Below are 15010 nucleotides of genomic sequence, written 5' to 3'. Positions count from 1 at the left end.
GACAGTTGTTTGAATAAATCACGGTGTGTTTTTGCTCAAAGATCAAGGAGGTAAACCAAAACACATAATAGATTCTGTCACACAATTTGACATCAATATGAACAAACGCACAAAAAGTCTTTCATTACTCATGCATCTGGACCAAAAATATTTTAAATTTGACATAGATTTTCCTCTGCAGGATTATTTCTGTTGTTATACCAAAAACAAGTGCTTTCCACACCGACAGTTGCCAGTGGTTGGCTTTATTTGTTTACTTGCTTGTGTGCACTGAAAGTTGACATCTGTGGCATATATTAGTGCAGTGAGCATAATTGAGACGGGCCCTGGGGCCGTGGCGTCATGTTCTGAAATTAGAAACTATCCTGAAGACGGAAGCCCGCCGAGGGGGGGTCTCACACAGGAGGCCACAGAAGGTTTTTGCAGGAGGAGGTGCCAGGTGATTTATAGGAACGAGGAGGAACACGAGGAGAGGAGTCAGAAGAAGGGGGGGGGGAGGGATCTGAGGTGTGACATTGTCCATAAGAGAATGCTCGAAGTGGGGGGGGGGGGCTGGGAAATCAAGTAATCAGAGGTTACCTTCACTGCTACCTTCGAGGTGCAATTCCATCCCCTCAACAGAGACGCACAAAGCACAGTGGGGGTATCGGGTGGCCCTCTCTGCCTTCCCCTGCTGAAAGCTAAAGCCTGGCCGACACCAACCGAACCAGCTAGACTAGAGAAGGACACACACACACACACACACACACACACACCCACAATGCAGCAGCTCCACTCTCAGATCCATAAATGAATTGTTCACCCTCGAGCCTATAAAAGCTCCAGCCCAAACAAGTGCATCAGAGTGGAAGGTTGAATGTGCACAGACGCCAGGATAAATCAAACCTCGTCAAGAAGAGGGACAAAAGGAGTCTGGTTTTGTAAGTCCAAGTCATTGCCACATCCTTAAAAGTCAAAAGTACCGTCGCCTACGGAGCGAAGCCGGCACCAAAGACAACCTACGGCCGTGCCAGGAATCTGTCCCGAGGCAGAGTTATTCGGAAATATCAACATTGCTGCACCATTAATACCAACACAATTACTCTGCAGATGCATAATAATGTGGTATTGAAGCCGTTTCACTGGGCAGAGTCGGAAATTTACATTGAGAGGCACAAAAGCAGGCCTGCGGCGCCTGAGAGAAAAAAGGAAGGCAGCCGGTGGGGGAAGAGCGTGTTTGAGCGAGTGTTGATCCAGGACGAGGAGGGCAACGTCAGGGGAACAATCAATCCGCCGAGGGGATGCAGGCACACGGGGTGTCAGCCACTTGAACTTCAGAGGAGGACAGCACAAAGACAATACAAGGCCAAACATCCTCTTCCATCGCTTTTATTGAAGCAACTCCTGCTGTGAATCGCTCTTAAAAGTCCTCACTTTCCCCCTTTTATTTCCTTCTGCTTCTTTATTCAACTACTCCCAGCGTTGCGATGATCACTCAAATGCCTACATTAATGATCAAAAGGAAAGTTTATCTTAATCCCTTTTAGATGCGATTCATCTCATCTGCGGGGCTTTGTCGGGCTTACAGTTTTCTAATCCAAAGCCAATAAGGAAATCAGGGTTTTAACACCAGTGCCAAAGCAGTCTGTTTTTGATATGTGACTTTTAGTTTATTCTTAAATCAATATCTTGTAAGCGAATGAAAGGGGTATAATTGAGAGTTCTCTACAAGACAAATCACCAAAACTGTGGTTTCATGTTTACTTGAAGGTGAATGCTTTCTGTAACAAGGTGGATATACACCACAGATGTAAGGATGTGCTGCTTTCCTGGGCTTTGTGGCATTATTATTAAATTAATGTTATTATAGTAGAATTTCAGGCATATAAAGCAACCAATTTAAAAATGTATCCTTGGGATTTAGAAAGCTGGAAGGGACATTTTCATGATGTCATTCTTTTTGTGTGTGAGTATTTTACCTTCATCATTCCCTTTTTCCTTCTTTGTTTGGCTTCTGCACCAAAAGAAAAAGAAAAATCCATCAAGCCCACTCGAAGAGTGAGTTTTTTGGATGCTTGCCCAACTGCCAGATTCATACATAAGAAGCGTCGCGGTTTAGATCTGCACTCCTCTGCAGTAGAAACATTTCCTCTCATTCTTAACATATCCAGGATTTACCTGTTAACCATTGTTCTCCAGTGGGGGAAGAAAAACTGCAAATGAAAAGGCTGCGAAGCCTTCAGTGGACCAACACCACAAGTCCTTGGAGACCCAGCAAGTCCAATCAATACTTGATCAGTAAGTGAGGAGTGTTGGGTGGGGGTCTGAGCCATGGGTGAGGGGCCACGCCATCCCACGGCACATCATTAAGCTGCATAAACCACTCTCCGGCATGCCATTAGTCCAGCCCCTGCCTATTACTGCAAGGCCACCTCTCTTTGCGGAGAAGGCATCTTGACCTTAAACACATGTTAGAGATGCACAGAAAACACACATAATCAGTCCAAGACAAACCCCCCCTGGGTGGAGGGCTGTCAGATCAGACCAGCCTCCGGCTGAAGACCCAAAGGCCATGAGGGGAACTGCTGAGACTATATAGCCTTTATTGTTTGATTCCTCTCACAAGAACACATACAGTCCATCTAGAAGTTAATGCAACCAAGGAGAGGCCTTCAAAGACAACACGCTAAGGTTTAGAATAATCCAGGAATATTCATAGCCCGTGAGGTGGACGGTTTGATTTACCGTATTTTCTGCCCTATAAGGCGCACCGGGTTATAAGGCACACCTACATTGATTGACATAATTTATAACTTCATTCATATATAAGGTGCACCGCCCTATAAGGCGCATGGAACAGACCAGTGGTCAGCAACCTTTATAGCTCAAAGCCATTAGGTTACATTTTCCACTGATTCTAACACCCAGAGAGGTTCACACACTTTATTTTGATAGTCCTACCTGCAGCCTATGCCAGGAGGACACTACACACAAAACCTTCTTCACTGCTGGTTGACAACTTACAACTAATAAACTAAACTACATGAACTAAGCAACAAAAACACAACACAACACAATTATTACCGACACCACAAACCAAATATAACCCCCAATAATTGTATTTAAAACACCACAAACAGCTGCAATGAATTATGGGAGTTTCTATCGGCTGCACTGAGGAGCTCAGGATGAATTTGTCGCTGCAAGGCATGATGTCCCATCATGCCTTGCAGCGACAAATTCATGTTTTGTGTTGTTGGAGGTTATTGTGGGTTGTTGTTGGGCTTGGTGTTGTGTTGATTGTGTTTATGTGTTTTTGTTCCCCAGTTTAGGGAGTCATTATTTCATCTAGTTTATTTTGGTTTGTTAGAATGTTGGTGTGCAACCATGAGTGATGAATGTGTTGTGTGGAGTGTCGTCCGCTCTGAAGATCCGGTTGAGAAGTTAGAGTTGTCAAAATAAAAGCTTCTAGTTGTTCAGCTGGCAAATAGCAGCCTGGAGTAGAACAATCGTCCATATATAAGGCGCACCGGGCTATAAGGCGCACTGGCAGCTTTTGAGAAAATTTGAGGTATTTAGGTGCCTTATAGTGTGGAAAATACGGTAATCCATGGACGCCAAACATAGGGATCGTGGGTCAAACTTGTCCTGAAAGAGGCTTCAATCTGCCTCAACAAAAAATGTTAAAGAAATCATAGATTTTTTATTTTTTAAAAACTAAATCCTTCAGGAGTAGCACACAACAGTGACACCTGAGCTGAGACATCAGTGATGCTGCCATGAAAGAAAGCATCACTGGTAAGTCGTACGTGTGCATGGGAATTAACATTAGAGGTTAATTCCCATGTCAGTGTGAGCTAGATAAAACACCCATAATGCAACAGCTATAGGAGATGGGTTTTTTTTCCAACATTTAACTTTTGCTTTTCAAAACAATTGGCTTTATGTTGAGATTGTTGTCATTTTTAGTAGTAATTGTTTTGTTTAGTGAAAATATAAACTTGAGAGTTTAAATGTAATGGTTATTATGGCACAATTTTACTATTCCAGTCCACTAAAGATGAAATTGTGTCATATAGCTGTGGTTCCACCGTGACAGTACATGCCGGAGCAGGGCGGGGCAGGAGGTGACAGTACGGTAAAGTGCACCCACTGCACTCCCATAACAGAAAGTACGGTTAAAATGTAAGCAGGGCTGTGAATGAATACGGAAACGGCCAGCCATTTACCCGGCCATAATTCTGCGGCCAATTGCGTTGTTCTCTGTGACACAGCATGAACTTTGTCATTGTGAACGGCCGCGTCCAACTCCTGCTGAAGCTCCGCCTCCTGTTCCTGAGAGGAGCGTCTGCACCTCGTTTCGCCCGCCGACTTTCAATAAACCCAGTTAATAAAGCCACCGGTTAAATCCATGCAAACAGGAGGGTTAACAACAGATGAAATAATTCAATATTATGGGCAAGTGGAGAGTGACGATGGTCACTAGCAATCAGCAGACGGGTGCTCTGTTCCTCAATGGAGGGGCAGCAGACAGTCAGAGCCGGCGATCGCGGCTCCTTTCCATACCATCCACAGCTTTTTCAGTCGGACCACGCAAACAGCTTCACTGTTTTATTCATGTCCCATGAACACACAGTCTATCTTCAAGTGAATGCAGCCAAAGAGAATCCTTGATTGAAACACAAGACACTAAAGTTAGAATGATCCATCACTAATCAGAGCCAGTATGATATGGTTTCACTTCGCCAATTGGTTATAAAAATGCTCATTCAGAATTGTCATTTTTTTGTGAATAATCATGATTTGAAATTCACAAGTATCTAAATTTATCAGGCCAAATTTGGTTTTGAAAGGTTCTTCCTCTCAGAACTGGAATAGGACCCACCAACAGATCCAACTGTCCAAAAAAAACAACAAAAACAAAACAAGAGTACCAAAGCCAGCATCAACTGTGCTATGTAGCTTGTCACAATGGAAAATACCAACACCAGCAGCTCAAAGTCACACTCTGAGCACAGTGGCATGTTTTAAGACATGGTGCAGGCCCCGCAGACTTAATTGCTTTATGAAAGAACAAGTACATAATGAAAAGAGCGCAGCCCTCCGACCCAGATAAAGAGGGAAGGGGGGGGAGGGGGCATTGATAACTACTTCAAGGATAAAAGGGCCCACTATAAATAGGATGTGGATCACCCAGGGTGGTTTTTGTTTTCAATTGGATATCGACTTTTATCTGGTTGACATTTTGAAGACAGTCTTCTGGTGACATTTAGGAGTTGTTACAATTACATACAACCCCCCCCCCCACACACACACACACACACACACACACGCACACACATTTGTGATCCGACCAGCCAATTACAAGTGTAATTTCTGCTGTCCTGTCAGGTAAATCTTTCCAAGACATGTCAGAGAGCATGGCGAACCATGCATGTGTGTAAGTGTGTGTTTAGAAATAGCTTTAGTAGGGTCCTTGCATTCCAGCGGCTGTTGTAACATGTTGTAAATACAAGGTGTTGGGGAAACATAGGAAGGGGGTGGTGAAAATCAGACGGGACTATTATGAGTGCTGCTGGAGGAGGAGGTGTTGGGGGGATTTGAGCCGTCATAAATAAACAACTCAGTTCAGCTGCAATCAAAGCACGGTAAAGCATGCGTTTCTTCTCAAGAGAACCGAAAAAGAAGGAGCCACATATTCCAAGGGGAAGCTGTGATTTGTTTTAAAGTCGCACAAAATGTAGACGTGCACATCAAAAAAACAACTCTTTCATACATTAAACATCCTGCTTTCAGCTCTGTGCATCCAACACTGGGCTTCAGATTAAACAAGAATCTACCTGGACAAAGATCTTCTAATTTATTCCAATATCACATACTGCTGGTGGCGATTTGCCTGAAGGCAGAGGTCTGACAGCACGGAGGGCACACACACGCACACGCACACACACACACACACACACACACACACACACACACACACACACACACACACACACACACACACACACACACACACACACACACACACACACACACACACACACACCCAGGTTGAAAGTAGCCTTTATGCAGCTGCACCTTGCAGACAAAAGAAACTTAAAAAAAAGATTTGCATAAAAATTAAATGCAGTTCGAAACCATTATAATGCTGTAGCAGCTGCACACACTTCAGGTGTAGAAGATGAAAAGTGGGAAATGAAAAACTGATTCACTTGAAAGTTAAAGCGGGTAAATATTATGGACTGCTGCAGACACGAGAGCTCGGAACTTTACATCCACAAGCATATTGCCAAACAACTTTTTTTTTTTTTTTTTTGCGTTTTAAAGAGGACTGTGTGCACTCAAAAAACTCTATGTTTACTCTTATAAATGGCGCCGAGTAAAAAAATAATAATAATAATAATAATAAAAGGCGGTCTACTTGTTTTTAAGTGTCTGGATGTTTGAGATCAATTCAACTCTCCGGAGAGATCATTGAAAAGGAAAAACAATCTCTTGCACAAAAAAAAAAAAAAACGATAACACCACCGGACCACCGTTTCTCACACACACACACACACACACACACACACACACACACACACACACACACACACACACACACACACACACACACACACACACACACACACACACACACACACACACACACACACACACACACACACAGTCATTCTCCAGCGTCGATCCACGGACATTTTCTTACCTGGAATCTGGCAGAGCAGTAAACTTATGAAGGCTCCAAACAGCACCGCGGCCAGCTGCATCTTGTCCCCCCCGTGTTTCTCGCTCTCTTCTCCGGGCTTCCCTTCCTCTGTTTTCCCTCTTCTTCTCCTTCTTCTCTTCTCCTTCTTCTTCTGCTCTTTCTTCTTCTCTGCACAGTTCAATTACCAATCTTGTGCAAAAGATCAGGCTCCGGACTGCACCACTAAACTCGTACCATGACTGACTTTCTTTCTTTCCTGTTTTATTGTGCCCCCTTCTGCACTCACATGCCTCCCCCCCCTACGGTGAGTGAGAAGGCGACAGATTAAAAAGTTAACTCTGAAGAGGAGCGCTCAGCTTAGCTCGGCTCCCCAACATGTTGTGCTTCGAGCTCCGGATCTGTGGAAGCCAAAAGGAGCTGTGGGACGTACCATTCTGAAGCAGAGGGGCACTCAATCGGTGTTTACGGCGGTTTTTATAAGCTAAAACCCGCCTAAAATCACATGTTTGATGATATTTAGCCTGCAGTAGTCACGTATAATCCAGTCCACAACATAGCTACTCAAGGAGTTCTGCTTTGTCATTATTTAATTTGTTATTACTTTCAAACTCCCCTATCCCGCGAAAAATCGCCTCGTCCAGAAATCTCCGCTCCAGTTGTGTCATATGTTAAGTTGCGTCTTTTTAAATGTCTCGAAAAGATGATGTCACAGTCAATTCGCAGGCAGAATTTCACATTTTGTGCTTCTGAAAACTTTTTGTCTATGTTGTGGCTTAAATCTGTTTTTAAATGACCAGGAGAGGTTAATACACACTCATTAGTCAGCACCACAAATTTACATTATGGTTCGATAAAAAGATAATCAAACCAGCGTCATACCCCCCCAACTAATGGTAATACACGTCTTGTGTTGTCAATGTAACATATTTCCTAAGTTCCCTTCTTTCTAGTGATTACAGTGTGCAGGTCTTTTTGTTGTACATTATAAGTTTATAGTATATGTCCAAAAATAAATCTGACACCATGGAACCAACAATACAAATTCAAGTTAGTATTTTTGTATAAATACATTGTGAAGTCAACAGTGTGTTCAAAATACAAGACACTATAATTTATGTTTTGGAACATGAATAATGTAAGTACTGTGAGCCAATCTTTTTAAATGAATCCACACAACAACAAAAACCACCTTTACTGTGTTTCATTCAGTATTTCAGAACACCAAATACTACAATAACGATAAGCTACCAGCACTCCCAAACACCACAGTCAGAAATTTAGATTTTGAAATGGATTTTATTTTTCATGTAAAAAAAAAAAATAGTAGTAGAGCAATGTTGCTTGAGCAACATAAATAAATTATGCAAAAATTCCCCCTTTTTTTAAAAATAGAACTGGTAAAAGATCAGTGTACTGCTGTATCATGGGACAAACACAGAGACAAACAACCACACACGCTCTCATCTCAGGGGTAATTCCAGGTCACCAATTAACCTCACATGCATGTTTCTGGACTGTGGTTGGAAAGCAGAGTAAAAATAAGATAGTTAAGCATTATATGTTTTGTGTAGTATTTGTTTTATTGTTGCAAGGCATGTTTATTCCTATACAGGCACAAGGAACTCACAATGTTTTTACAAAGCATATAATAATGCAATAAAAAAAATCTATATATATAATTAACAAAAGTAGTAAATCTACTGTCATTACTGTCATTAAGAAAAAAACAATACGGTCAACAATCAACCTCAAATACACGTTTTGCACTGAGAGGAAACCGAAGAACCTGAAGAAAAGCCACATGGAGAACATGCAAACTGCATTTTGTTGTTGTTGTTGTTGCATTGTGTATTTGGTTGACTGAATAAACTATTACTACTACTACTTATCTTGTCTCTCCTCTTGCCCTGCAATGGGGGCGGGTTGGGGGGTTGAGACCCTTCTTTCTAATCATGATGCAGCTTTAGTTGGGACTTGAGCTCCTGTGTTTCTAAACAGGAAATCATAATTCAGCACACGTTCCCCCCCTCTCCCCCGCAGAGCATCCATCAGAGTATTACGTTTCATTCTGATAAAGGTGGTTGGCAATGTCACGTTTTCCTGATTTGATCGACAACATCTTTGATGAACAATGCGCTTTGGATGGGCTGCAGTTCTGTCTCTCTCAAAAAACCATAAATAAACTGAACCATCTTTGGAATTGCGACCAATGTTTTTAGATTGTGAATTAGATTGGATTAGATTATGTTCTTCTGAGTGCGAATCCCACATCGGAGCCATTTTCTCCAGCTCCAGTCCAAATACCTGTGTACTAGGTGTACTGCAAATGTATGCAAGTGGCTTTTCCTCTCGCTCAATTGACACTGTGATACAGTGGCAACCCATTCGGGTCTCCCATGTTTCTTGTTCATCGTCAACTGGGGTCGACTCGAGCTGCCAGCGAACCTGAACTGGATAAGGCAAGCAAAGAAGATGGATGGGTGGATGGATGGGTGGATGTACAGATAGTTGGATAAGTGTAATTTTGTGCATGGACAGTTGTCCCTCAGTGATGGATCCACAATCTGTGCAGAGTGGATCCTGCTTTCCCTTCATATGTCAGTTGGAATAAGCCCCTCCACCCCAATGATCTTGCTCAACCTAAAAATAAAATGACAAAAGATGGATGGATGGATGGATTGGTGGATGGATGGATGGATGGATGGACGGATGGATGGACGGATGCTGAAATGCTTGGATCTCTGGTGACCCCACAAGGTAGCTGCAAACTCAACCTTGAGAATCCCTGAATTGGACAACTGTAGTTAGTGGTACAAATAGTGGCAACACAATATGATCAAAATCTTCCATCTCTCTCTTTTTTTTCAATTATGACATTTTCTTTCATTCCCAAAGACAATGTCTGAGACAGGGTCCATTCATGAAATAAAAGTACCCGAAGCCCTCAGTCCGTGAACGTGACCTACAGAAACAGACTATTTCACGATCGTGTCTATGAGGTGCGCTGAATGATGAGACAGTATTTCAAGGGTTGACCTTTTCCTCCAAAGCATTCTCGTTCCATTTTGCTCATGAATTCCTTCTGAATTCTTTGCAAGACACCAGGATAAAGGGGAACCATTTTGATCAACATATTGCAGCAGTGACTGGATTATTTGCAACACACACTGCAGAATAGTTGTTGGACTCAGAATCTTTTCAGAAACTGTTGAGATGCAGAACAAAACAACCACTTCCTCCCACGAGAACAATAGAAATGAATGATATACTAAAAATATGTAATCATCAAACCATTAGAGACCCAATGTGGAACTTTGGCGTCTTTTCCATCTGTGGGATAGAAGGCGAGGTGCAGCGGAGAGGATTTGAACTCCAGGTGGCTGGTCCCGGGGAGCGGAGAGCAGCTGTCTCTGGGTGAAGAGATGGAGACTTTTCATTTGAACCTGTGATTAATGTGTCCACAGCGGGCTGGAGCCTGTCTCCGCCGCGCTCAGGGCTTTCCTTTAGGTCCCTGACTTGTGTCACACTCAAGCACAAACATTGGAAGTGACGTTGTTCAGTCTGGTACACGCATTGAAACATTTTCGCCGAGCAACCTTATCGCTTTAAGTGCCAGGGAGTCACACCGCCGCTCCGTCGACTTTTACATTCTCTGTTTATTTCCAAGACACCGCTGGCATCTGACACCTTCTGGCCGGTGCGACATATGGCCGTCAGAGTCAGTGTGTGTGCGTCTGTGTGTCTGTGATGCCGGGAGAACAGCTGTGAGCTAATCACTTCAGCTTCCGTTGATAAATAAAGAAGTGAGCTGGGAGATGAGGCAGCCCACCCAAGATAGAAAACAAGGCAGGTGTTAGTTTTTTTTTTACTTTCACTTCAGTGTGCAGTTACATTTGCATGTGCATGTGTGAAAACATGTTCGAGAGCGCATGCGTTATGTGAACGCTCGTCCAAGAGATTAACACGGGATTCGATTAATTTCCTGAGCATCCGCCTTTCTCACACAGTCTCACGTTTACATACAAGGTACTGGATCCCAACATGGTGACTTCAAACAGCGCTCACATGTTCATGAACCAGATCCAAAGCTATGTCAATGTGATACCATCACTTTTATGAGGTTGTACAGTTTTTGCACTGGCATTTTCTTTTGTCTTATTTTTTACCTGCAGTCTAACAAAACCCAGATTTGTGTTATATGTTTATTAATTCATTCATTCCTGTTTTTATTATTTGGTTGATCTTGGAGAGACACAGTTTCACGGAAAGCTAAAAGGACATTATAAAGTCTTTTAATTTAAATATAGTCTTGGTGTGTTGAGTCGACAATCCTCTGGTTTTCCCTGATTGCAAGCTTCAGTCTCGTATAGTACTTGTGTGTATATATATATATATATATATATATATATATATATATATATATATATATATATATACAAGTGTGTGTGTGTATATATGTGTGTGCGTGTGTGTCTATATATATATATATATATATATATATATATATATATATATATATATATTAGACAGCAATATACGAGTGCTGTCAAAAATAACTAATTAATTAAATTAATTGATTTGAAATGTTAAATTCATTAAAAAACCTTTTTTTTAACGTAAATAACTCAGTTTTGTTTACTTCCGGTTTAGTTTAGTTTTTTTGTTTGTTTTGTTTTTTTACTCCCCTACCGGATGTGCAGTGTCCTTGGACGCAGCGCCGATATTTATTCCCTGAATAAATATCGATTACAAGCTTCAGTCTCAATCAAACTCAAATCAAATCAAACTTTATTTCTATAGCCCTTTTTAATCACCCGGTGACATCCAAAGTGCTTTACAACAAAGCTAAAACAATACATTAAGAAGTAAATACGAGAATAAATACATAAAAACAAAATAAAATAGAACACAGGTGCTGTCTGTAGGAGGTGCGGCGGTGCTGCAGTTTGTTGAAGCCATCCAGAAATTCATAAAACAGAGCATACAGAGTAAAATACACTGCCCTAGGCAGAGTTAAAAGCCAGCTTTAAAAGGTGAGTCTTCAGTTTTGATTTAAAAAGGCCGAGATCAGTGATGGCGCGAATGTCGGGGGCAGTTTGTTCCACAGTCTGGGAGCAGCAACAGCAAAAGAGCGACACCCCACTGTTTGTATCTCCACCTTGGGATGTCTAAAAGACGCTGACCTGAAGAACCAGGGCCCTCCAGGGTCACGTAGAGTTAAAATGTCAGACAGGTAAGAAGAACCAGGGCCCTCCAGGGTCACTAGAGTTAAAATATCAGACATGTAAGAGGGACCCAGGCCGTTGATGGCATTAAAAACAAACAACAGAAGTTTAAAATCTATTCTAAAACGAACTGGAAGCCAGTGGAGAGACGACGGCACAGGGGGAATGTGTTCAGTCTGGAGGAGTTTGTTAAAAACCTGGCAGCGGCATTCTGCACTAGTTGAAGACGTGTAATGGAAGACTGGCTGAGGCCCACATAAAGACTGGCTGAGGCCCACATAAAGACTGGCTGAGGCCCACATAAAGACTGGCTGAGGCCCACATAAAGACTGGCTGAGGCCCACATAAAGACTGGCTGAGGCCCACATAAAGACTGGCTGAGGCCCACATAAAGACTGGCTGAGGCCCACATAAAGACTGGCTGAGGCCCACATAAAGACTGGCTGAGGCCCACATAAAGACTGGCTGAGGCCCACATAAAGACTGGCTGAGGCCCACATAAAGACTGGCTGAGGTCCACATAAAGACTGGCTGAGGCCCACATAAAGACTGGCTGAGGCCGACATAAAGACTGGCTGAGGCCCACATAAAGACTGGCTGAGGCCCACATAAAGACTGGCTGAGGCCCACATAAAGACTGGCTGAGGCCCACATAGAGGGAAGACTGGCTGAGGCCCACATAAAGACTGGCTGAGGCCCACATAAAGACTGGCTGAGGCCCACATAGAGGGAAGACTGGCTGAGGCCCACATAAAGACTGGCTGAGGCCCACATAGAGAGCATTACAGTCCAGTCTTGAGCTAATAAAAGAGGTATGGCCTTCTCAAGATCCTGTTGATTCAGGAACGGCTTCACTTTGTCCAGGAGACAGAGCTGATAAAAACTGGATTTGACCACAGAACTAATCTGTTTATCAAATTTAAGCCCGTTGTCAAACGTTACCCCAAGATTTGTAACAAGTGGTTTAAAATAGGGGGCCAGAGCACCAGAGTGTGTTTCAAAAACATTCGCCATAGGTGATGTGCCAAACAAGATGCATTCTGTTTTTGTGTCATTTAAATGCAGAAAGTTGTGTGCCAACCACTGCTTTACATCGGTACAACAATCCATTAGCCTTGTAAGAGCAGTGCTTTCATTGGGTCTTATGGGTAAATATATCTGCAGGTCATCAGCATAGAGGTGGAAGGACAGATTGTGTTTTCTTATAATTGATCCCAGAGGTAGCAGATACAAGGAAAACAGAACAGGGCCGAGAACAGATCCCTGTGGCACCCCACAAGGGAGAGATGTGCGTGAAGAGCAGAGGTCACCAATCATCACAGAGAAGCTCCTGTTTGCTAAGTATGACCTAAAGCATTGGAGGGCGGTGCCACGGATGCCAGCATACTGCTCTGGGCGAGATAGAAGGACTGCATGGTCGACTGTATCAAAGGCTGCTGTGAGGCCCAGCAGCACCAACACAGCAGGGTTCCCAGCATCCAAGGACAAGGCAATGTCGTTATGCACCCTTAGTAGTGCTGACTCAGTGCTATGTCTGGATCTAAAACCAGATTGGAACTTGTCAATAGCACAATTTGTCTCTAAAAATGTCTGTAATTTCTAAGACCTTAGAAATAAAAGACAAATGGGAAACAGGCCTGAAATTGGACAGCACAGAGGGGTCAAGGTGTGTTTTTTAAGGAGGGGCCTAACCACAGCATGTTTGAAGGCAGCTGGGACGGACCCTGAACTCAGGCAAGTGTTTATAAGAACAAGCAGACTGGGCCCAACAGAATTAAAAACCTCCTTCAAAAATGTTGTTGGAATAATATCTAAGGGACAGTTAGTGGGTTTCATGCCACGAACCACCTTAGTGAAAAAAGGTAAAGAAATGGTCTCAAACTGCTGGAAAACAGCAGGTTGCATAGAAGGAGCACTCACATCATCAGGGGACGTCCCTAGAGTATTACTGATAGTCCGCCTGACTGATGCCACTTTGGCAGTAAAAAAGGCTAGAGTCTCGTATAACACTCGTGTGTGTGTGTGTGTGTGTGTGTGTGTGTGTGTGTGTGTGTGTGTGTGTGTGTGTGTGTGTGTGTGTGTGTGTGTGTGTGTGTGTGTGTGTGTATATTACAGTATATTATTGCCACTTCGTTTATGTAATAAGTTCACAACTTTGTTTCGAGAAATATTGAAATTGTCAAAGTGGTGGACCTGCACTCTAACTAAACCCAGACTTATGTTCGAGATGTAATAATGAATTTATGTTTTTATTATTTTGCTGATCTTGAAGAGAAACCGTTTCACCAAAAGCAAAAAGGACGTTATAAAGATAGTCTGTTAATCTAAATATAGTCTCTGTGTGTTGAGCTGACATTAATAATGAGGTTTTCCATGAATAAATATCCAGTACGATTGACAGCACTACTATGTGTGTGTGTGTGTGTGTGTGTGTGTGTGTGTGTGTGTGTGTGTGTGTGTGTGTGTGTGTGTGTGTGTGTGTGTATAAAAGCTTAGATTTCAGCTAAGATGGTTAGCCAAGTATACTAAATTGAATATTACATTGTAAAAACGTCTGTGGTCATGTTTTGTCATTATTATTTTATTATGTTAATAGAGTATATTCACAATAGAAATAGATATTGGATTTAAATTCTGAAATATGTGACATACCTTTGTTTATAATTTTATGTTAGATGTTTTCCAAATGTGATGCCCCCTATTGGCATCTTTAATCAATGCTTCACTCAGCGATGGCAGACAAAAAGATTGAAAATCTCAAATTAATGTAATTAAACATTTAATCACTAAACCATGATTATACAATTATTAATTATTTCCTTTTTTTTCAGTGCCTTTCTTTCAGGAGTCACTTACAGATTGAAACCCACTGAGATTCACTAGAGTCACGCCTCCACCGAGAGGCTGAGTGTCTTTTGGTTCATTGCTTTGGTTTGTACAACTAATTACTAATAGGGTTGATTGCCAGTTGTCTCGTGGACGTTTCTATCAGAAGCAGGTAGCTATCGGACCAAAACCACAATCACTACACATAGAAACTGAATAAGATTAACAATGCAAAGGTTGAATAACAAGTTTGTATTCATGGGAAGAACAA

General features: G+C 42.4%; 1 protein-coding gene across 5 annotated transcripts in view; it reads right to left on the bottom strand.

The window, feature by feature from the left end:
- Positions 1 to 7049, bottom strand: part of lrp4 (low density lipoprotein receptor-related protein 4) — a 193242-nt gene extending 186193 nt beyond the window's left edge. For all 5 annotated transcript variants that reach the window (XM_080496823.1, XM_080496825.1, XM_080496824.1 and 2 more), the window contains exon 1: positions 6689 to 7049. In XM_080496823.1, the coding sequence (XP_080352949.1) occupies positions 6689 to 6749 (61 nt within the window). In that variant the 5' untranslated portion in view covers positions 6750 to 7049. The remainder of the gene's footprint in view (positions 1 to 6688) is intronic.
- Positions 7050 to 15010: the final 7961 nt, after the last annotated feature.

The sequence above is a fragment of the Blennius ocellaris genome (genome assembly GCF_963422515.1).
Source record: "Blennius ocellaris genome assembly, chromosome: 1".
Taxonomy (NCBI): domain Eukaryota; kingdom Metazoa; phylum Chordata; class Actinopteri; order Blenniiformes; family Blenniidae; genus Blennius; species Blennius ocellaris.
Note: the sequence above shows the minus strand (reverse complement) of the source record. Positions and strands in the feature narration are given on the sequence as shown.